At 44.2% G+C, this 24,619-nt stretch overlaps 1 protein-coding gene across 1 annotated transcript in view; it reads left to right on the top strand.

Annotated features, from left to right (window-relative positions):
- Nucleotides 1-24,619, top strand: part of LOC143927097 (uncharacterized) — a 377,460-nt gene that overhangs the window by 235,931 nt on the left and 116,910 nt on the right. The window contains exon 3 of the mRNA XM_077451051.1: nucleotides 15,213-15,358. Within this exon, the coding sequence (XP_077307177.1) occupies nucleotides 15,213-15,358 (146 nt within the window). The remainder of the gene's footprint in view (nucleotides 1-15,212; nucleotides 15,359-24,619) is intronic.

Below are 24,619 nucleotides of genomic sequence, written 5' to 3'. Positions count from 1 at the left end.
TGAGTCCTAAAAAGAAACAACCATCAACATTTAGCACCACATCCCAGTATAAAGCAATAGAATATCTAGAAAGGGAGAATAAGGGATTTTCACGGTGCTTGAAATACAAACAAAAATATATTACAACTTAAAAATATATTATTTATTGAAATCAAGGTTAAAAACAATTCACACATATAAAAGTGCAGAGGTTTTACAAAAGTAGTGGCATTGGAGGTCCAAAATGGATATAACAGGAATTCATTGCACATTATCCCGACATGTTTCGCTGTTGCGCTTCCTCAGGGAATGTGCAAGCCCCTGCCAGATACCAGGCAATGAGAGCCTCTGCCCGATGGAAAAGAAAAAGCCAAGTTCAGGTAGAAATTGTCAAAAAATATAAATGAAAAGACGATTCAAAATTCATCAGAACATTGCCGCCATTACTATTAACAAAAAAAAAAGCCATAAATCTATTCCCTATTTTGTAGATACTATAACTTTTGCGCAAATTATACGCTTATTGCGATTTTTTTAACCAAAAATCCGTAGAATATATATCAGCCTACACTGATGAAGAATTTTTTTTTATACATATTTTTGGGGGATATTATAGCAAAAAGTAAAATAATATTGCTTTTCTTTTCAAAATAGTCTGTCTTTTGTTTATAGTGCAAAAAAATTCGTTTGGATACAGCGTCACACAGCCGCGCAATTGTCAGTTAACCACATGCCAATCGCCTCACGACGATATACATTGGCAGAATGGCACGGGCAGGCAGAGTAACGTACCCATACATCACTCCCCTCCCGCGGGCATGTGATCGTGCCCCCCCCACCCCCGGTGCCTGAGGTGCTCGGCATCATTGCAGGAGCTGAGGGGGAGGCCACTGATTCATGGCCACCCCCTCACGATTGCTCCTGATGAATGGGAAGCTTCCTCTGCTTCTGAAACTGTAAACAGAAGCAGAGGAAGTGATGCCATGTTTCCTCGTGTTGGTCTTTTCATCCGGAGCCCGAGGAGAGAAAACATCACTGTGAGTTTGCACGAACACTAGTACACATAGGCACACAAATCACCCCCCAATTGCCCCCCCCCGCGCACCCTGTCACAGTGACACCAATAGCAGTTTTCATTTTTTTACTGATCACTGCATTGGTGTGATTTTGTGACTATTATAAGTGTTAGGGCAATTAGTGGTAGGCCCCTTTAGGTCTAGGGTACCTCCCTAACAAAGGTTTAACCCCTTGATCACCCCCAGTTAACCCCTTTCACCACCTGTTGCCAGTGTCACTAATCGATAATTTTTCTGATCACTGTATTGGTGTCACTGCTGACGCTAGTTAGCCTGTTAGTTATTTCAATTCACCATCAGCTTTTTATAGCGTCAGGTACCCCCATATACTACCTAATAAAGGTTTTAACCCCCTGATTGCCCCCTAGTTAACCCTTTCACCAGTGATCACCATATAAGTGTTACGGGTGACGCTGGTTAGTTAGTTTTCTTATACCCGCCGTTTATTACCCAATAAAGGTTTAATCCCTTGATCGCCCGGCAGGTGATATCAGGTTTTAGGGTCAGTTAGGGTCTGCGTCACCCCAGACAGCATCAGATCAGTGCCAGTACTGCTAACACCCATGCATGCAGCATACACCTCCCTTAGTGATATAGTGTCTGAATGGATCAATATCAGATCTATACTAGCGACCCCAGCAGTTTAGGGTTCCAAAAAACGCAGTGTTAGCGAGATCAGCCCAGATACCTGCTAGCACTTGCGCTTTGCCCCTCTGCCCAGCCCAGCCCAGCCCACCCAAGTGCAGTATTGATCGATCACTGCCACTTACAAAACACTAAACACATAACTGCAGTGTTCGCAGAGTCAGTCCAGATCCCTGCGATCCCTAACAGTTTTTTTGGTAGTGTTTGATACAGTTGCTGACAGCCTAGGAGCTTTTTTAGCTGTGAGTCTCACTACCAGTACCAGTAAATTTAGAGACCAAAATGGCAAATCAAAAGGTACAGAAGTGAAGAGGCCTACATGTTTCTGAGCATGACAGATAGTGAAGAGGAAGTCACTCATCTGTCAGATTCAGGCTCAGAATACGATCCTATAGACGACCGAGACTCCATGACAGATGGCAGGGACCACAACTCCGTCGTCAGAGCTAAGGTCAGTTGTACCTGCTGTTGAGGTGCAAGAACCGCAGTGCTCTCGTATGGAGCAGAGAAGTACTAGTGCTGCTCATCCTGCTGGTGAACTGGCAAGCACAGTGGCCAAGTAAACGCTGGTCGTACAACTAGCACTGCAGCATCACGTGGTGACATGGAGAGTGCCATAAGTGCAGTTCAAGCTGGTGAGGTAGCAAGCACTAGTAGTGTCCCGCTGCCACCAAGAAGACATAGACAGGCCCGTCGTGCCCATAGTGTCCTTCCTGCAGAATTTGCCAATCCTAATTGCGAGCCCACCACTTCTGCAGCACCCGTACTTCCCCCATTCACTGGCCAACCCAGAATTCAGGTGGAAACAGTTGACTTGACTTTTATTCGCTGTTTTTCACTGAAGATCTTTATAGATCTATTGTGGACCAAAGTAATTTGTGTGCTTGTCAATTCATTGCCACTAATCCCCTGTCCTCCCTTGCCAGAGATTGGAAACCAATTATGGTTTCCGAATTTAAGACCCTTCTGGGCCTATCCCTCGACATGGGCATAGTTAAAATATGAGTACGTTGCGGTCATATCGGTCCATTGATCCAATTTGCCATATGCCCGTGTTCTCTGCCTCCATGACCAGGGCACGATACGAGCAGATCTTGTGGTTCATGCACTTTACCAACAATGAACTCTGTTGTCCTCGTGGAGACCCTGGATACGATTGGCTCTACAAAATTCGGCCCCTCCTAAACCACTTCAAACAACTTTTTGCAGCCTTGTTTACCCCATCAAGTTGTCTGCATTGATGAGTCCCTGATTAAGTTTTCTGGCCGCTTTTCTTTCAAACAGGGACAAGATGTATAAGCTCTGTGACAGGGCCAAAGGCTATACATATAGTTTTATGGTTTACGAGGGAAGAGATAGTCACATAGAGCTGCCAAACTGCCCAGATTACATAGGGAACGCTGGCAAGATTGTGTGGGACTTGGTGTCACCCTTATTCGGAAAGGGGTACCATTTTTATGTGGACAATTATTACACGAGCGTGCCACTTTTTATTCACTTGTTTGATCATCAGATTGGCGCATGTGGCACCCTTCGATCTAATCACCAGGGCTTACCCCAGAGGCTTGTAGATTCCCATCTTAGGCTGGGGGAGAGCCTGCTTGAAGTATAATATCTTGCTCACTGTGAAGTGGAGGGATAAGAATGTTTTTGTGGTTTGTGTTTTGTGTTGTGGAGAAACCCCTCTGTGTCCCCGAATATAACCAAAATATAGAAGGGGTGGACCTCAATGACCAATTGTTGGTGCCGTACCTAGTTGCCCGTAAGTTCAGACGCTGGTACAAAAAAAAAAAAGTGTCTCTATACTTATTTCATTTCAATTGGCTTTGCTGAACGCTCATGTGCTATACAGAGCTTCAGGACGGACTGGATCCTTCCTTAAATTCCAGGAAGAGATCGTCAGAGCCCTTCTGTTTCCAGACTCTGCTCCACCTCACCTTCCCAATCCAAATGCAGTAAGCCAGCTGCATGAGAGGCATTTTCTGTATGTCCTCCTGAGCACCCCTACCCAATGAGCCCCCCCAAAGAAGATGTGTCTGTAGCAAGCGCAGATATAGGCATGACACACGCTAATATTGTGCCTCCTGTCCTGACAATCCTGGTCTTTGCATTGGTGAATGTTTTGAACGGTACCATACACTAGTGGAGTTTTAGCTTAGGGTAGAGCACTGCACAGACTAGGACACATTTTCACATGTTCTCCCAAGATGTCATCGCATTTTGAGAGATCCGAACCTGGAACCAAACCGTTACAGTTACAGTTACAAATAAAGGTGTAAAAAAAAATATATAGTTGTTTTATAAGACCGAAAATTAAAAAAAAAAAAAAAAAGTTCTAATTTTTGTTATAAGAAAAATCCAATAAACTCAATTTTAGTCATACATTTAAGCCAAAATGTATTCAGCTACAGGTTTTGTTCCATCTTGGCATTTTATGGCCTTCAAAACTGTGATAGGTAGTGAGGAGTGAAATCAAAAATTTACACCCATAGAAATCCGGTGCTTGGATTTCGGGCCCCCGTATGTGGTTAGGCTCCCAAAAAGTACCACATTTGTGGTATCCCCATACTCAGGAAAAGCAGCTAAATGTATTTTGGTGACAACTGTTTAAATTTTTTATTTTTTTTTAGTCATTATTCAATCACTTGGGACAAAAAAAAGATGGGTTAAGATAGGCAATCATAAACTAAAAGCTGTGTAAATTCCAGAAAATGTACACTACGCTATAACTTTTGCGCAAACCAATAAATATACGCTTATTGACTTTTTTTTTTAGCAATGACATGTGGCTGAATAAATTTTGGCCTAAATACATGACTAAAAGTGAGTTTATTGGATTTTTCTTATAACAAAAAGTAGAAAATATTTTTTTTCCAATATTTTTGGTATTTTTCCGTTTATATCGCAAAAAAATAAAAATAAAATAAATAAATAAAAAATCACAGAGGCAATCAAATACCATCAAAATAAAGCTCTATTTGTGGAAGAAAAAAAGGGCACAAATTTTGTTTAGGTACAACATTGCATGACCACGGAAAGTCCTCTTGTAAGGGATTACCTAGGTTGGAGTCCATAGAGCAGAGATGTACACTCACCCTTGCAAATACACACAGCCCACGGTAACAAACAGATAAGCCACCTGGGCTGTGAATCTGTACATGGGGGCTTGACAGGAATAGCCAAGGGATAGTCGAGGTAAAGCTGAAGTCAGGGATTCCAGAAGTCAGGATAACGATAAACAAAGCCAGGGTCTGAAGCCGGGGTCAATCTTGAAACACTGGAACTCTGCAACAGACGCCAGGACCACTTGGCAAACATGAGAAAATGAACTGACAAAGCCCTCAGAGTGAGACAGGTTTTTATATCCAGCCAATTAGGTAACCTGCCTCAGCTGATCCAGGAGTGACAGGTACAGAGTATCGCCTACAGTACTTCATGCTAAACTAGGCATGGCTGTAAAGCAGGCTGAATAGAACTGAGGTGTGGCTCAGTGGTAAAAAAAACAGCAGCAAGAACAGACTGTCATGAGTTCAATACCAGCCACAGCCACTTAGGGTGCAACCACGCCTGGCCGTCTGCAAGGCACAGTAGGGACCATTACACTCTGGTCTTTAGGCAGCCAAATGGTCCAGGGCTTAAGTGGTTAAAGTGTCACAGTGCCATATCGCAAACAAATGCCCAGTCATGAAGGAGGTAAATCCTTCTGGGGCTTAACTGGTTAAAGTGTCGCTGTGCCATATCACAAACAAATACCCAGTCATGAGGGAGGTAAATCCTCCTGGGGCTGGTTAAAGGTACACAAACCCAATCTTGTAAAAATTTAGTATTTCTTTTACATAGAAATTTTACCCCATAAAAACATATAGGTACTGTACATCCTAGGAATGGTAATATTCATTACACAACAATATCTTATATCACATCGACCATGTATTTTGATATTTTACATGGTAATCATATATTCAAACTGCAAATATTGTATCAATATTTGTGAAGGATGTAAAAGCTTTCTACGCGTTTCATGAATAATGTTCACTTCAAGAGAGTGTATGTGATAGAGATATACAGTATCTCACAAAAGTGAGTAGACCTCTCACATTTGTGTGAATATTTTATTATATCTTTTTATGTGACAACACTGAAGAAATTACACTTTTCTACAATGTAAAGTAGTGAGTGTACAGCTTGTATAACAGTGTAAATTTGCTGTCCTCTTAAAATAACTCAACACACAGCCATTAATGTCTAAACCGCTGGCAGCAAAAGTGAGTACACCCCTAAGTGAAAATGTCCAAATTGGGCCCAAAGTGTCAATATTTTGTGTACCCACCATTATTTACCAGCACTGCCTAAACCCCCGTGGGCATGGAGTTCACTTGATATGTGTTAAAACCTTGTGAGCTGCTATTCTAAACCATCAAAATGAAATAGAAAAAGAAAATTATATAATGAGCTGCCAGCACTCCCCACAATTCCTATTTATGTTATAATACAAAAATGAATACCAAATGAGTACAGCGCTAAGTGAAAATGAATAACCAATAAACAATAAATGTGATATGTGACCCTCCTATTATCGATAGTCAGTAGTGTGCAGTGCTCAAAACAATCTCCTAATCCACAGTAAAATAAAAGTGTTCAAAAACTCCACATGAATTCCCAATCATAAACAGCAAATAAATAATTATAGTGTTATAATTAGTGATGCACCGAAATTTCGCCCGCCGAAACATATCGGCCGAAAATGCCCTTTTCGGCAATTTGCCGAAAGAGAAAAACGGCCGATAATGGAGCCGAAAATGGGGCGTGGCCTGGGTGGGGGCGGGGCTCCGCCCCGCCCCTGGTGACGCCCATCATGGAGGGTGTATAGCTCAGGAGAGCCGCCTCCGCCGCTTGTTTGATAACAGCGCCGGGAACATCACAGCTTTCATTTCAATAGCTGAGTGTTCCCGGCCGCGCGCCGTCACACGCAGCCCTTCCCCCTTGTCCGGGCACTTTGATAGACAGATCATCCGTCCAATCCTGCGGATGATCTGTCTATCTAAGTGCCCGGACAAGGGGGAGGGGCTGCATGTGACGTCACGCGGCCGGGAACACACAGCTATTGAAATGAAAGCTGTGATGTTCCCGGCGCTGTGATCAAACAGGCGGCGGAGGCAGCTGTCTTCCCTGCACAGGCTGGCTGCAAAATGGCACACAGGCTGCAATGGGGCACACTGGCTGCAATGAGGGACACACTGGCTGCAATGAGGGACACACTGGCTGCAATATGGGGGACACGCTGGCTGCAATATGGGGGACACGCTGGCTGCAATATGGGGGACACGCTGGCTGCAATATGGGGGACACGCTGGCTGCAATATGGGGGGGGGACACTGGCTGCAATGGGGGACACTGGCCTGCAATGGGGGACACTGGCCTGCAATGGGGGATGCCTCCTGTACCACGTCCTCTGTCTCTGACCATCTCCTGTACCATGTCCCCAGTCTGACCATCTTCTGTACCATGTCCCCAGTCTCTGACCATCTCCTGTACCACGTCCTCTGTCTCTGACCATCTCCTATACCGTGTCCCCAGTCTGACCATCTCCTGTACCATGCATGCAGTCTCTGACCACCTCCTGTACCATGTCGCCAGTCTCTGACCACCTCCTGTACCATGTCGCCAGTCTCTAACCACCTCCTGTACCATGTCGCCAGTCTCTGACCACCTCCTGTACCATGTCGCCAGTCTCTGACCACCTCCTGTACCATGTCGCCAGTCTCTGGCCACCTCCTGTACCATGTCGCCAGTCTCTGGCCACCTCCTGTACCATGTCGCCAGTCTCTGGCCACCTCCTGTACCATGTCGCCAGTCTCTGGCCACCTCCTGTACCATGTCGCCAGTCTCTGGCCACCTCCTGTACCATGTCGCCAGTCTCTGGCCACCTCCTGTACCATGTCCCCAGTCTCTGACCACCTCCTGTACCATGTCCCCAGTCTCTGACCACCTCCTGTACCATGTCCCCAGTCTCTGACCACCTCCTGTACCATTTCTCCAGTCTCTGACCACCTCCTGTACCATGTCCCCAGTCTCTGACCACCTCCTGTATCATGTCCCCAGTCTCTGACCACTTCCTGTACCATGTCCCCAGTCTCTGACCACCTCCTGCACCATGTCCCCAGTCTCTGACCACCTCTTGCACCATGTCCCCAGTCTCTGACCACCTCCTGCACCATGTCCCCAGTCTCTGACCATCTCCTGCACCATGTCCCCAGTCTCTGACCATCTCCTGCACCATGTCCCCAGTCTCTGACCATCTCCTGTACCATGTCCCCAGTCTCTGACCACCTCCTGTACCATGTCCCCAGTCTCTGACCACCTCCTGTACCATGTCGCCAGTCTCTGACCACCTCCTATACCATGTCGCCAGTCTCTGGCCACCTCCTGTACCATGTCCCCAGTCTCTGACCATCTCCTGTACCATGTCCCCAGTCTCTGACCACCTCCTGCACTATGTCCCCAGTCTCTGACCACCTCCTGCACCATGTCCCCAGTCTCTGACCACCTCCTGCACCATGTCCCCAGTCTCTGACCATCTCCTGTACCATGTCCCCAGTCTCTGACCACCTCCTGTACCATGTCCCCAGTCTCTGACCACCTCCTGTACCATGTCCCCAGTCTCTGACCACCTCCTGTACCATGTCCCCAGTCTCTGACCACCTCCTGTACCATGTCCCCAGTCTCTGACCACCTCCTGTATAAAAATATTTTTTAAAAACAGTCATTTTCGGTATCGGTGCTGTTTCGGTATCGGTTTCGGTTTTCGGCCTAGTGTATTTTTCATTTTCGGTATCGGTTTCGGCACCAAAAAACCCATTCGGTGCATCTCTAGTTATAATATAAGTAATCAATGCAATTATAAAACAATATTCTTGCAAGCATTAAATAACGAATAGTCCAATCTATAGTGAAGATGAAAAAATAGTCCAAAGTGTAAAAGGTGAGACGCTATAGATCAAAACTCTTCACTCCTTGTGCGACCCTTCACCAGATGTGCCCTTACCTTAAGGCTTAATGAAAACACATTTGACAATGGTTAATCCTCTAGGGTATTCCTCTTATTTGTTCCTCCTTCCTTTGGTATATATCTTTAGGCAACCGATTCCACCATGTAATACTCCTTCCTGATAATCACCAGAGCCCTCCTCTCACCCACATGCAATGTAAAAACTGGCAATAGTGATTTATCCTTTTAAAAATGTATTAAACAATCGTGCCATATATATCTCACATTTTCCATATTGAAAACCAGCCTGTATATGCAAACAACATGTGTGTGGAGACGGTGGTTTCACCTGGTATCCGGCTCTGCAGCTCTGGTTGGCAGTATTCCCTCTGTCCTTCAAACTAAGACAAACTTTCCAAATACTTCCTCATACGTCAGCCCTCCAAGTCCCTCCTACTAGTTTTGTCACAGCTTCGTGACTTCCTCTGGGAGATATCTCTGATATTAAGCCTTAAGGTAAGGGCACATCCGGTGAAGGGTCGCACAAGGAGTAATTTGTCGCATGCACAGTGGTGGATCAAAGTGAAGAGTTTTGATCTATAGCTTCTCACCTTTTACACTTTGGACTATTTTTTCATCTTCACTATAGATTGGACTATTTATTTTTTACTGCTTGCAAGAATATTGTTTTATCATTGCATTGATTCATTTTATTATAACACTATAATTATTTATTTGCTGTTTATGATTGGGAATTTACATGGTTTTTGAGCACTTTTATTTTATTGTGGATTAGGAGGTGCACACTACTGACCATCCATAATAAGAGGGACACATATCACATTTATTGTTTATTCATGTTCACTTAGCGCTGCACTCATTTGGTATTCATGGACTTCACTAGAGCTTCACAGGTTGCCAATGGAGTCCTCTTCCACTCCTCCATGACGACATCATGGAGCTGGTGGATGTTAGAGACCTTGCACTCCTCCACTGTCAGTACTAGGATCCCTTTAAGACCCAGCAAAACTCACCTGACACAACCTTTGCCTGGGAAACAATGGTGATCGGCCAGATCACCTTTAAATCACCTGCATCAGCATACCACCAGTGCTCATGATAGCATTGTTACCTTGTGTGCTCCTGCTTGACCCAGCTGATATCTTCTCTGTATATATCGTGTATATCATCTTCTATGGTCGACCATGGTGAGGCCTGTTCTGAGTGGAACCTGTCCTGTTAAACTGCTGTATTGTCCTGGTCACTGTGATGCAGCTCAGTTTCAGGGTCTTGGCAACCTAGGCCATCTTTATATAGCACAACAATTATTTTTTCAGATCCTCAGAGATTTCTTTGCCATGAGGTGCCAAGTTGAACTTCCTGTGACCAGTATGAGAGAGTGAGAGCGATAACACCAAATTTACCACACCTGTTCCCCATTCACACCTGAGACCTTGTAACACTAACGAGTCACATGACACTGGGAGGAAAAATGGCTAATTAAGCCTAATTTGGACATTTTCACTTAGGGGTGTACTCACTTTTGTTGCCAGCGGTTTAGACATTAATGGCTGCGTGTTGAGTTATTTTAAGGGGACAGCAAATTTACACTGTTATTCAAGCCGTACACTCACTACTTTACATTGTAGCAAAGTGTCATTACTTCAGTGTTGTTACATGAAAAGATATAATAAAATATTTACACAAATATGAGGGACATACTCACTTTTGTGAGATACTGTATATGAACCAGCCTTATTGTTGAAATGTCACGTGTAAAATTGCTCCACAGAAACCGGAACATGACAAACAATTTGAGGCCATGAGAGATATTTCATAACGCGTTTCCTTAATGATGTCAAATATCTTCATCCGTACTATACCACATGCTATCTCATGGGCTTCTATCTCCTACTTGGCCCCTATTTGACCCTGTATATCAACGTTCACATAGTAAAGCTGGTAGGTTGGAATTTCTGTTATCTGAGTCTGCTCAACTAATATGCAGGGACTATACTTGATAATAAAAGATATCACATGGCTTTGCATGGATCAATTTCAGCCTTGTGACTTCTGAAGCTGGACTAGCCTCCACCGATAAGGGGAGTCCTATATTTCTTGTAAATTGCAGTTGAGGTGTCCTCACTTTGATGGCTACCAGGTGCAATGGAGGGCTACATAAGATTGTGTTTGTGTACCTTTAAAAAGACCCACTTGTTTGCAATAATCACCCCATTTAAGAATGTTTTATTTAAGTGGGTTGGCTTTGGGACAGAAACCCAAATACACTTTGTGCCCCAAGTGGGTTTAAAACCAAAGACTCCAGTTCCACAAGACGACAGTGCTAAACTCTCAAGCACGTTGCTGCATCTCCATGGCTACTAGACTGGTCCATAATCACTGTGCTGCCCTCGTTAGTCACCGTGATAACCGCCCACAGCCACCATGCTGACCATTTTATAAAACATTTTACTTCCATTCAGATAGTCAAATTTATGAATCACCTTTATTCTGGAGATCATTTCTTCTCCTAAGTAATAGTTGTTCAGTACTTTTATATGCATATAATCTTTTTGCATATGTACATCCCACACACACTTAAGAATTCAAGAGATCTCCTGGTACATTTTGTATTTCTGGAGATATAACCTCTAAATTATCGCCTCCTCACAATCTAAAAGACTTCACATACTGGCTGGTCATAGAAATAATTAAAGGAGCTTTCTATCTACCCTCCATCAGCTAAAACAATGACTATAATGCACGAATTGTAATGACTGGAGTAACTTTAAGCTTGCGGTTGCAACAAGGCCCACTTACATAGCTGGCATTTCATCTGTAGCATTTTGTTGAAAAGTGGTCAGAAGGAGGAGGAATAGTTTCACATCATTGAGATTCGTGGAAAGGCTAGTGCCCCATCATTAGACATGTGCAATTAGTTTCGGTCCGGATATAAATTCAGACAGATTTTTCTTTCTTCAGGGATTCAGATGTATCCCAACCTCCTAATTAAATATTAAGGAATTTGGTTGAAATAAATGTAATTTAGTTTTGTATATTTGTTTTTTTAACAAATTCCAAATTTTCAGAGTGATTCCAATTTGGATAGGTCGAAAAATTGATTTAACGATTCAAATTCTATGTGAAGAATAGTTGGTTGTTAGGCTGCATTCACACCCATGCATTTTTAGTGCTTTTTGCATTTTGCAGATTTGCTCTACAGAACGTGTTCCATAGGAAACCATGTTAAATGGACTTCAGTGCAAATCTGCAAAATGCAAAAAGCACTAAAAATGCATAGGTGTGAATCTAGCCTTAAGGAGCAGGCTGGGAAGCCAGCAGCCACGTCCTTGACAACTGATGACTCATCAGCTGTCAGCGGGCTTCCCTGCTGACAGATGAATGTAAACAAAAGAATGCTGGCAATGAAAAATGCAGAAAAAAAACTGTGTTGGCCCTTAAGGTGTGGTATGGATTTTTAGGGGAACCCCACAGCAAAAGTAAAACTGCCCACCGCATATATACTGCGGCAGGGTGGCTCTATTGCATGAAACAATGTACCTGTACGTTGTTTCATGCAATACATAGTGTGGGCGTGCGCACGTCCGCTGCATGCCGGGGGAGCACTGTAGTGGGTCTGATGCAGGGGGGAAAGCCTGGCTGCCCCAATGATGTGGGGGTGACCCCGCCCCCCTTTGATGTAATAGAAACCTGCGTTACATCAGAGGGGGGCGGGGTCATCCACACGTCATTGGGGAAGCCAGGCTTTCCCCCCTGCGTCAGAGGGGGCGGGGTCTCCTCATATAAGAAATGTCAGGTTGCTGGGATCCCCGCAGTGTCTCTACCAGTGGAGACAGAGGATGGATGGACTTCGCTGCTCTGGACTGGAGGGAGAGATCACCGGTCGCTGGATCAGATCAGCTATCGCTGGACCCCGGAGAGATGATCATCCGTCGCTGGATAGCAAAAGTGGATTACCACCTCTGGAATCTTTTTTAAATTTTTTTATTTTTAATAAAGGACTTTTTCAAAAGTGTGTTTGTCTTTTTTAACATTCTTTTACACTTTCTTTGTGAAATGGTAGCCCTTACCATTTCAAACAGGGGGGCGGGATCTGGGGGTCCCCTTGTTAAAGGGGGCTTCCAGATTCTGATAAGCCCCCGCCCACAGACCCCACAACCACCGGCCAGGGTTGTGGGGATGAGGCCCTTGTCCTCATCATCATGGGGACAAGGTGCTTTGAGGGGTCACAGACCCCCAAAGCATCCTCCCAATGTTGAGGGTATGTGACCTGGTGTGGTTCAGGAGGGGGGGCGCTCTCTCATCCCCACCTCTTTTCCTGCAGCCTGCCAGGTTGCGTGCTCGGATAAAGGGTCTGGTATGGATTTTAGGGGGAACCCCACGTCATTTTTTTTTAATTTGACGCGGGGTTCCCCTTAATATCCATACCAGACCTGAAGGGCCTGGTAATTGAATTTGGGGGAACTCCACGTTTTTTTTTTTTATCAATGACTTTCATTGACTTCTCTGTATTATAGGGATCCGACAATTCATTATAGCCGAGAGTGATTTTAAATGACTTTTTTCCTGCAGAAATGACACTTTGTGCAGGGACAGTTCTAAGCACAGGAAACATGCGCCCCTTTTACAGGCATACTATAGACACCCCCCAGGTACGAAATTAAAAGGAATATTACACTTTTATTGTTTCACTTTAAGCATTATTAAAATCACTTCTCCCGAAAAAACTGCAGTTTTTAAAACTTTTTTTGCATTGATACATGTCCACTGGGGTAGCACCCAGGTCCCCAAACACTTTTTAGGACAATAACTTGCATATTAGCCTTTAAAATTAGCACTTTAGATTTTGAACTTTCGAGTCCCATAGACTTTAATAGGGTTCTAAAATTCACATGAAGTTTAGGTCTGTTTGCAGGTTCTGGTGCGAACCAAACCGGGGGGTGTTCGGCTCATCCTTACCTGTATACATTAGATGCAGCCGCCTACCCCTGCATTCTAACAGGAATACACATATTAAACAAGCCTGCTAATGCTTAGAGACCTATCTAAGAGGTGTTGGCATCACTCCCTTTGTTTCCCCTGCCTGGGGCTGTGAAACGCGTTGGGTTGAGTTTTCCCTTCATTGTGTGATACTTTATGTACAATCACTATGTGTATGGTGGTTTGCAAACAATAACACAATTTATACATTTATACTGTATACATACATTAGGAGGGACCTCTATCTTCAGAGGTGCTTTGGGTTTGAATATGAGTTGTATAAAGTAACTTTCCATGGTTTTAAAAGAGATATATATCCCTAATATAAAACATTTTTTTCATGACTGTGTACTGGTAATCATTCTGAGAGGGTTTTTTTTTTGTAATTATATTTTTTATTTATTTTTGCAAAACACCACTCTCATAAAATGACATATGTAACCAAGAATACAGTGTGCAAATGTGATGTCCAAAGTAACAGAACAGATAAGATATCTGTAGGGCATACATGGAAATATACATCGTATATGAAAAAAACATGCAATATTAAAGAGGTCATTCATACAGATTGCCTATACAGTGAACACACTATTGTCAGGGAGCTTTCATGGGACAACAGGTGGCGAGGGCCATAAATGGTGAGTCCTGTAGAAAGGCTTGAAGGCTAATCAGATGCCTGTCTTAGGATGTAGAGTCTGGGAGGGGAGACCCAAACTCCAATTGACCCTATGGTTCCCATATTTTGTTAAATTGTGGGATAATGTTGTGTTCAGTAGCTGTGAGAGATTCCATTCTTCTAATGTCAACTATGAGTTGGAGCAATCTGGACCATGGAGGAGGTATATTGGACAACCAACACAGAGAGATAACTCTCTTGGCAGCAATACTGGTAAAGGGAAGACCCAATAGATAGTGTATTGGGTCGAGCGGGAGGGTCATGTCCACCAATTTCTGAAGTAGTAGTATCACCTCATGGCAGAAGGGTTTTACCAAAGGCCAGTGCCAGAAAATATTGAATAGCCTGCCTATGTCAAGCCCACATCTCCAACACATCGCTGAACTCGATGGGTCGAATTTGTGGAGGACCTCAGAGGGTTTTGTACCAGAGCATGAGGACTTTCTGAGAGGGGGGTTTAACACCATTACAGTCCCATTTGTTCCTCTTTTTTTTTTTTTCAATTATTTTTATACTTTCTTCTCCAAATGTTCAAAAAATTTCTATAGGTGTAAGGCCGGCCCAACACAGAGATGCTGGCAGAGTGATGACTTTAAAAGTGTGATGAAACCCCTTCATTATTTGATCAGCAGTCTGGAGGTAGATCGTTGACCAAGTTGTATTGTATAACCAGCTGAACGCTATAAATGATTTTCTGGGAAGTAAAACTGTTCAGATATACTGTAGTTATTGCAAATAGCTGTTTGCCTTTATAGATAGATTAGGCAACATAACTGGTTCTTTTTCATTTGTAATGTGTAATAACAGCGGTTGCGGTTATTCATGTCTCACCTCTGTTTATTGGCAGACATACAGGAGTTTTATGAAGTCACGTTGCTCAGCTCCCACATCGACTATGAAGAAAAAATCTCCGAACTGAACCATGTAGCTGAATTATGGGAGAAGAACAATTCTTCATCTGGCTGTCCAGAGAGCTTACAGCAAGCCTCAGAGGTAGCTTTTGATTTAGCAATGTCGATTATGTGTACATCAATAAAGACAAAAAGCTCACTAGACAAAAACTAGGCAAGTCTATGACTCATTCTGGGAAAAAAAAAAAAACGTGCCCACTCAATATATTGTAAGGAGTTTAGCAATCTTTATTGCAGGTTCCTACCCGCTTTGGTTTTGGAAATCATACAACCCCCTTCGCCACCACCTTTTATTTTTATATACTCGTGGCTACAATGAATTGTTGGTCCGCAATACCCTTCAGGTCTGGTATGGATTTTAAGGGGAACCCCGCACCATATTTTTTTTTAAAAATAGCATGGGGTCCCCCCAAAAATCCATTACAGGCCCTTATCCGAGCATGCAACCTGACAGGCCGGAGGAAAAGAGGGGGGGATGAGAGAGCATCCCCTGCTCCTGAACCGTACCGGGCCACATGCCCTCAACATTGGGAGGGTGCTTTGAGGTAGCCCCTCAAAGCACCTTGTCCCCATGTTGATGGGGAGAAGGGCCTCATCCCCACAACTCTTGCCCATGGTTGTGGGGGTCTTCGGGCAGGGGGCTTATCGGAATCTGGAAGCCCCCTTTAACAAGGGGACCCCCAGACGCCAGTTTTTTTACATTTTGGTGTGGGATTCCCCTCAAAATCCATACCAGACCTGAAGGGCCTGGTATGGAATTTCCCCTATGGGGAAATCCCCTTGCCATTTTTATCAATGAACTTTTATGTGTATTGCGGACCTACAATTCATTGTAGCCGCGAGTAGTTTTAAATGACTTTTTTTCCCTTTAGCAATGTAATTTTGCTGTCAGACTGTTCTAAACACGGGAAAACGGACAGGGAAGGGGGGGGGGGGGGTATTTGGCTCATCCCTAGTCTGCAGTATAATACATGGTAGGGAGTTTTTGTAATGAAGGGACATCTGTGTAGGCTGTTCCAGATTTCTAGAATACAGTCTATTTTAAAAAAAATGCCTTTTTGTATGATTTTTGAAATGATTTCTGCAGTAATGTGCATTAAGGGCCAGTTCACACCAGGATATGGTGCGGGAAACCTGCATGGGAACAGGTGCCATTGAAATTAATATTATTTTGCTTGTTGGGCATTTTTCAGGCGTTTTTTGGGTGTTTTACGAGCTGAAAATGCTCAGATGTGAATACAACCTCAGGGTGCACGGGTGCCACCTCCCCTATCCATTGCCATCACCCGCCATGCGTTCAGCCCCTTTCAGGATGGCGGGTGCATGGATTCCAATGTGGGGTGGATACATTTTTCCAATGCGGGGGGGGGGGAAACAGTGCACCCCAACCCCCCCCCCCCCGCAACCCCCACCTCCCCCTTTCAGCATGACAATGACCCAAAATATACCACCAAGGCAACAAAGAAGTGGCTCAAGAAGAAGCACATTAAGGTCCTGGATACTGGAGTGACCTAGCCCCAGACCTTAATCCTGTAGAACATTTATGGAGGGAGCTGAAACTTCGAGTTGCAAAGCGACAGCCAAGATGCCTTAAGGATTTAGAGAAGATCTGTAAAGAAGTGGACCAAAATCCCTCCTGAGATGTGTGCAAACCTGGTAACCAATTACAAGAAACATCTTACCTCTGTGTTTGCCAACATGGGATTCTCCACCAAGTACTAAGTCATATTTTGCTTGAGGATCAAATACATATTTCACTCACTGAACTACAACTCCATTTAGAACATTTGTATCATGTGTTTTTCTTGATTTTTGGTTGATATTCGGTCTCTATCATTTAAAATACACCTATGATAACAATAATAGCGTGTACACATGAGCGGTATATCCGACAGAAAAAGTCAGATGGGAGCTTTACATCGTATATTCCGGTCGTGTGTATGCCTCATCGAACTTTTTACGTCGAAAATTCTGACGAACCTAGAAATAGAACATGTTCTAAATATTTCCGACGAAACCAATTCCTGTCGGGAAAACCGCTTGTCTGTATGCTGTTCCGACAGACCAAAAACAACGCATGCTCTGAAGTAAGTGCGAGATGGAAGCGCTCGGTGTGGTGAAACTAGGGTTCATATTGGAGCTAGCACATTCCTCACGCAGCAAATTCTGTGATCTTTTGATGCAGCACATTCTTTTCTTCTTTATAATGCTAGAATAATGAAGTTGTTTTTCCGCTCATATTCACACAGAGTTCTCACAAATGAATTCTTGATTATTTCTCCTGATCTCATGAATAATCTTTTAATTTTTAAAAGGCCGATCTCTATAATAATGTTTAGAATTCATTTTTATAGTTTTTTTTTTATTATTATTATTTCATCAAGATCTCCTTTTTTTTGGATTATTGAAAATTATTTTCTAGTGATCTCCATATATAATTTTATTTTTTTGTGTGTCAAGTTACCACAATAACATTATTATCTTGTATTTTTTATTAACCTTAACGAGGTTGGCATCCCTTGTTAATTTGACATTATATTTTACAAAAGTACCTGCCTGCTCACAAACAAACTGTCCTTTTTTGTAGAAAAACACATAGGCTAGTATTTTCAGAAAATAAAATCTCCAGTCGTGTCAGCATCATAGGAAGAGGTGAGAAGACGACGCAGAAGACCAGGCCACCGCTAGCAAAAGAGCTGGAAGAAGATAGCAGAGGAGCCGGCAGAAGAACCGGAGAGCGGGAGAAGAGGCCGGACACCGGGCGAAGAACTGGACACCGGGAGAAGAGGACAGAGAAGTCGGTAGAAGACCCCCGGAGCTGCCTAATAAATTACTTTAAAAACCTGTGCAGTGTTTTTTTATTATTGACACATTTATTTTCCTCAGGTGAATGAGTAAGGGTACGATGTAACCCATACTCACTCACATAGGGTGGGGGGCTGGGATCTGGGGGCCCCCTTATTAAAGGGGGCTCCCAGATTCCGATAAGCCCCCCCGCCCGCAGACCCCGACAACCAATGGCCAGGGTTGTCGGAAAGAGGCCTTTGTCCTCATCAACATGGGGACAAGGTGCTTTGGGGTGGGGGGGCCGCAGGGCGCCCCCCTTCCCCAAAGCACCCACCCCCCATGTTGAGGGCATGCGGCCTGGTACGGTTTGGGGGGGGCGCTCACTTGTCCCCACCCCCTTTCCTGCCGGGCTGTGCGCTCGGATAAGGGTCTGGTGTGGATTTTGGGGGGACCCCATACTGTTTTTTATTTAGAATTTGGCATGGAGTTCCCCCTCGAGAGCTGATTATTCTGTGATTGGCCACGGCCAAAGTTGCCTGGCCTGGGGGCAACTTAAAGTCGTTGAAGTCTCGCTGTGATTCATACTCAAGTCGTGTCCATGTTGCCTCCCAAAGTCGCACTGGAAGTCATGCTGCCCCTGTGTGAACCGGCTCTGAGGGTTTTTTGCTTGTTAAAAAAAATGGATGAAACATTGTATTTGCCAAGTGTACCAAAAACAAACAGACAAAAAAGTAAAATAAATAAATATATAGCATGGAAAGCAGACACAGATAAACAGCTCTTTCACTCTAGGGCTGATTTTTGAGAATTCCCGGGAGTTCTCCTTTAAAAATATGACAGTTGACGTTTTCCCAGAACAGTCTGTTATACCGAAACCTGTCCGGGTAATTGACAGCCAGAGAATGAAATAAGACTTGGTGGCTGTAGGCAAAACAGAAAGCTTTTATTTATAGAATTCCAAATATATATATATATATATATACACACACACATACACACACACTGAGTTTACTTGTTCTCTAGAAGTTAGCAAGTATATGTACAAATTCAGCTACCACACATACTGGAGATCTGTCTTTTTTCCTAAAATTGTTCTACTCATCTGGAAACTGATATCAGGCTTGCAGGGGGAGTGTCAGTTTTATACTCACATGAGCTGAAGGGGGAGGTATGTAGGATGGCTTAAAACAGAAGTAAACTCTTTCAATCAACATGACCTATTTTTTCATTCTTAAGCTGCTAGCATTAGTAAATACTATAGATAGGAAAGTATATGATATTTCCTTGTTATAAACATTTTTGTTCCATTTATTCAGTTGCTTCTTGGAGGGGAGGAGGGGGGTTTCTCCTGCCGGCATGCCTGGGCTAAGGGCGGATGGACTCCAGCAAGTAAATACAACATCAGAATCATCAGCCCTTACTGAAGTTGGCTGCAGCTTGAAATACTAGGAAGGGAATTTTTCAAAGTGATTGCTCAACAAAATAGAACATGGAGGCATGCAAGAATGGGTGAATTTACCTTGAATATTAAAAATGAAATAAATAGCGTTTTCATTTCTTGGTGATCAGATACAGTTAAGTTGCATTTTAAAGCTGTAAAAAGTGCAGGCACATCGAGTTAAAGCAGAGTTCCACCCAAAAATGGAACTTCCGCTTTAAGTGCTGGTGACCCCCCGACATGCCACATGTAATTTTTTTTTTAGGGGGGGGGAGAAGGTGCCCTGTTTTTAGAGGCACACAGCTCCCACTTTTTCCCCTGGCACCGCGGTACCAGAAGGAAGATCACCTCCCCCCCTGCAGTCTTCTGGGACATGTCACAGGTCCCAGAAGATTGCTTGGCCATTCACAGCACGCCTTGCACATGCGCAGTGCATGCCCTTGTGTGAAGCCACAGCCGGGCTCCCACAGTTAGAATGCTGGCACCGCGGGGAAGATGCGGAGAGGAGCGGGGCTTCCTGCACCCGCATCGCTGGCCCGAGGGACAGGTGAGTGTCTGATTATTAAAAGTCAGCAGCTACACCTTTTGTAGCTGCTGACTCTTAAATGGGTGAAACTCCACTTTGAAGTGGTTATTCAGCCACAGCGTCTTCTTGGTACAATCTCATCTATTATAGTAAATGTGGTGCCCCAGTGTATGTGTTTTGTAAAAAAAATGTAAGTTCAGGAGATGTCATACAACTCCTTGGACTTAAAGTGTTTATAGCTCTAAAAAAAAAAAAATCCTGTTCATGTAAAGCAGGGATATGCAATTAGCAGGCCTCCAGCTGTTGCAGAACTACAAGTCCCATGATGCATAGCAAGACTCTGACAGCCACAAGCATGACACCCAGGGGCGGAGGCATGATGGGACTTGTAGTTTTGCAACAGCTGTAGGTCCGCTAATTGCATATCCCTGCTGTAAAGCATGTATAACAGCACAGTGCTTGTGTTGTGTCATTTGGCCCCTTGTATCACCTGAAATACCTTGTTGATCCTGCCTGGTTCTACCCTCCCCTCTGTAAACTGACCACACTTTATCATGGCTGCTGAGCCCTGACACCATTTACGTGCTTCTGCCATCCGTAGCTCTCCTCTGTCCTTTACCCCCACCCCTCCCTTCCTGTCAGCTCAGATCGATCCTTGGCCCTCCCCTCCTGCTGCTAAAATGACAGTGTCTTCTTGGTAAAATCTCGTCTGTTATAGTAAATACTGTGCCCCAATGTATGTGTTTTGTAAAAAATATGCCGCTATATACCCAATTTTATAGCGCCCCTCATTGCTCACTTGACCGCCTGTCTCTCTCCTCTCTTGATCTGACAGCAAAGCGGGTGGGGCTGAGAATCCCCCGCTGATGTCAGCCAGGAGAAGGAGAGGAGGAGAGAGGCAGCCAGTCACATGAGTGGCGCCATTAAAAAGGTATACAGTGTATATATATATATATATATATATATATATATATATATATATATATATACACACACACACACACACACACACACACATATATACACACATATATGTATGTATATAGTATATATTTTGTTCCTAATTTTTACTGACAGTCTACTGACTGGAATGGTACCAGCTGATTGGAGAAAAGCCAATGTAGCAATATTTAACCACTTGAGACCCACGCTATAGCCGAATGACGGCTACAGCGCAGATCTCCTTTGCCGGGACTACGTCTATTGATGTCGTCCCGTGCACGAGCGGCCTGTGTGCCCCCTATGAGACTCGCCTGATCACCGATCCGAGCAAGGGGTCGATCCCGACCCCTTATCACGTGATCAGCTGTCAGCCAATGACAGCTGATCATGTGATACAACGGAGCCGGTAATCGGCTATTATTCCTGTCAGCGCGAGGAGAAAAAAAAAGAGATCACCGACGGCCGTGATGGGGACATTAGTCCCCATCACGGCCAGCCCTGCCAGTGCCCCTCTGCCAGTGCCCACCTGCCCCCTGCCAGTTCCACATGAATAAAAAATGTGTCCCCCCTGTCAGTGCCACCCAGCAGTGCCCATAGTGCCGCCCACAGTGCCACCCAGAAGTGCCCACAGTGCCACCCAGCAGTGCCACCCAGGAGTGCCCACAGTGCCACCCAGCAGTGCCCACAATCTGCCTCAACAAAGGTGCTGCACCCAAGTGCCACATATCTGTGCCCATCAGTGTCATCTACCAGTGCCCATCAGTGCCCAGCAGTCCCGCCCATCAGTGCCCAGCAGTGCCACCTATCAGAGCCACCTATCAGTGCCCATCAGTCCCATCTATCAGTGGTACCTATCAGTGCCCCTTAGTGCCACCCATCCGTGCCACCCATCTGTGCCACTCATCCATGCCATCTTATCTGTGCCCATCTTTGCCCATCAGTGCCGCCTTATCTGTGCCCATCGGTGCCGCCTTATCTGTGCCCACCAATGCAGCCTATCAGTGCCCACCAGTGCAGCCTACCAGTGCCGCCTCATCAGCGCACTTCAATGAAGGAGAAAAATGACCTGTTTGCAAAATTTTATAACAAACTATTAAACATTACTTTTTTTTTTTTTTGCATCTTTTTTTGTTTGTTTAGCAAAAAATAAAACTCCGAGCTGTAATTAAATACCACCAAAAGAAAGCTCTATTTGTGGGAAAAAATGATAAAAATTTCATTTGGGTACAGTGTTGTATGACCGCGCAATTGTCATTCAAAGTGCATCAGCACTGAAAGCTGAAAATTGGTCTGGGACTGAGGGGGGTTTAAGTGCCCAGTAAGCAAGTGGTTAAAAAGAGCGCAAAACACATCCCTGGGAATTACAGACCAGTTAGCCTAAGGCCGCGTACACAACAAAATTTGCATGAACGGACTTGACCACACACGATGAACGAACAGTCCGCTGAAAGCGTGCGTGATGACGTGAACGGCATGTACGACGGGACGAGAAATTCGACGTCCAATACACTGCAATGCAACCTTCGCCGTGTAAATCCTTTCTGAGCATGCGCGAAACTTAGTCTGTCGAACGAGCCTACACACGAGCGGACTGTCCGCTGAAACCAAGTTTGGGCGGACAGTCTTACGGAAATTCCGAAAAACTTTGTTCGTCAGACTGTCCGCTGAAACAGTCCGCTGAAGCCCACACACGAGCGGACTGTCCGCTGAAACACTGTTCAGCGGACAAAGTTGGGCGAACAGTCCGCCCGTGTGTACGCGGCCTTACATCAATAGTATGTAAACTCTTGGAGGGGATGATAAGCGACTATATACAAGATTTTAGTAATGAGAACGGTATCATTAGCAGTAATCAGCATGGATTTATGAAGAATCGTGTTTGTCAAACAAATTTACTAACCTTCTATGAGGAGGTGAGTTGCCATCTAGATAAAGGAAGGCCCGTATATGTGGTGTATCTGGATTTTGCAAAAGCATTTGACACAGTTCCCCATAAACGTTTACTGTACAAAATAAGGTCTGTTGACATGGACCATAGGGTGAGTACATGGATTGCAAACTGGCTACAAGAGCGAGTTCAGAGGGTGGTGATAAATGGGGAGTTCTCAGAATGGTCAGGGTGGGTAGTGGGGTCCCCCAGAGTTCTCTGTTGGGACCAATCCTATTTAATTTGTTCATAAACGACCTGGAGGATGGGGTAAACAGCTCAATCTCTGTATCTGCAGATGATACTAAGCTAAGCAGGGCAATAACTTCCCCGCAGGATGTGGAAATCTTGCAAGAAGATCTGAACAAATTAATGGGGTGGCCAACTACATAGCAAAAGAGGTTCAATGTAGAAAAGTGTAAAATAATGCATTTGGGTGGCAAAAATATGAATATAATCTATACACTGGGGGGAGAATCTCTGGGGGAATCTAGGATGGAAAAGGACCTGGGGGTACTAGTAGATTGACATACAATGCCAAGCTGCTGCTAACAAAGCCAACGGAATATCAACTCCAGAGATAAAACGATAATTCTCCCGAACTACAAGACTCTGGTCTGGCCAAACCTGGAGTATGCTGTCCAGTTCTGGGCACCGGTCCTCAGGAAGGATGTACTGGAAATGGAGCGAGTACAAAGAAGGGCAACAAAGCTAATAAAAGGTCTGAAGGATGTTATGCCGTGTACACACGACCGCCTTTTAGATGGACTGAATTCCGTCTGACTTTTCAACAGACTTCCGTTGAATCGAACTTGTCTACACACAATCACACCAAAGTCCGACGGATTTGACCGTGATGACGTACGACCGGACTAGAATAGCCAGTAGCCAATAGCTGCCCTAGCGTCGGTTTTCATCCGTCGGACCTGCATATAGACGAAACGATTTTTTGCGACTGGACTCGAGTCCATCGGAAAGATTTAAAAAAAACATGTTCTAAATCTAAAGTCTGTCTGATTTTTTGACAGCAAAGATCCGATGAAGTCCACACACAGTTGAATTGTCCGACAGATTTGTTCCGTCAGACCTTTACTGTCAAAGTCCGGCCATGTGTACACGACATTAGTTATGAGGAAAGGTTGTGAGCACTGAACTTATTCTCTATGGAGAAGAGACGCTTGAGAGGGGATATGATTTCAATTTACAAATACCGTACTGGTGACTCCACAATAGGGATACAACTTTTTTGCAGAAGGGAGTTTAACAAGACTCGTGGCCACTCATTAAAATTAGAAGAAAAGAGGTTTAACCTTAAACTACATAGAGGGTTCTTTACTGTAAAGATGTGGAATTCCCTTCCACAGGCGGTGGTCTCAGTGGGGGAAATCGATAGTTTCAAAAAACTATTAAGCACCTGAACGACCACAACATACAGTGATATACAATGTAATACTGACATATAATCACAGACATAGGTTGGCCTTGATGGACTTGTGTCTTTTTTCAACCTCACTTACCTACCTACCTACTATGTAACTATGTGTGAATACTTTTTCAAGGCACTGTAGCTTGCTGATTATGCACAGCAGGAATCAGACTGTATAACCATCAGTGAACTACTGTATAATATAGTGCTGTCAATCTAACCTTAATGTAAGGTAATTTACTGACAAGACAGTGTAGAGAAATTACACCATATTGTCAAAAGTATTGGGACGCCTGC

Source organism: Lithobates pipiens, unplaced genomic scaffold (assembly GCF_037356315.1).
Source record: "Lithobates pipiens isolate NorthernLeopardFrog02 unplaced genomic scaffold, aLitPip1_a1.2 Scaffold_23, whole genome shotgun sequence".
In the NCBI taxonomy this organism is placed as follows: Eukaryota; Metazoa; Chordata; class Amphibia; order Anura; family Ranidae; genus Lithobates; species Lithobates pipiens.
Note: the sequence above shows the minus strand (reverse complement) of the source record. Positions and strands in the feature narration are given on the sequence as shown.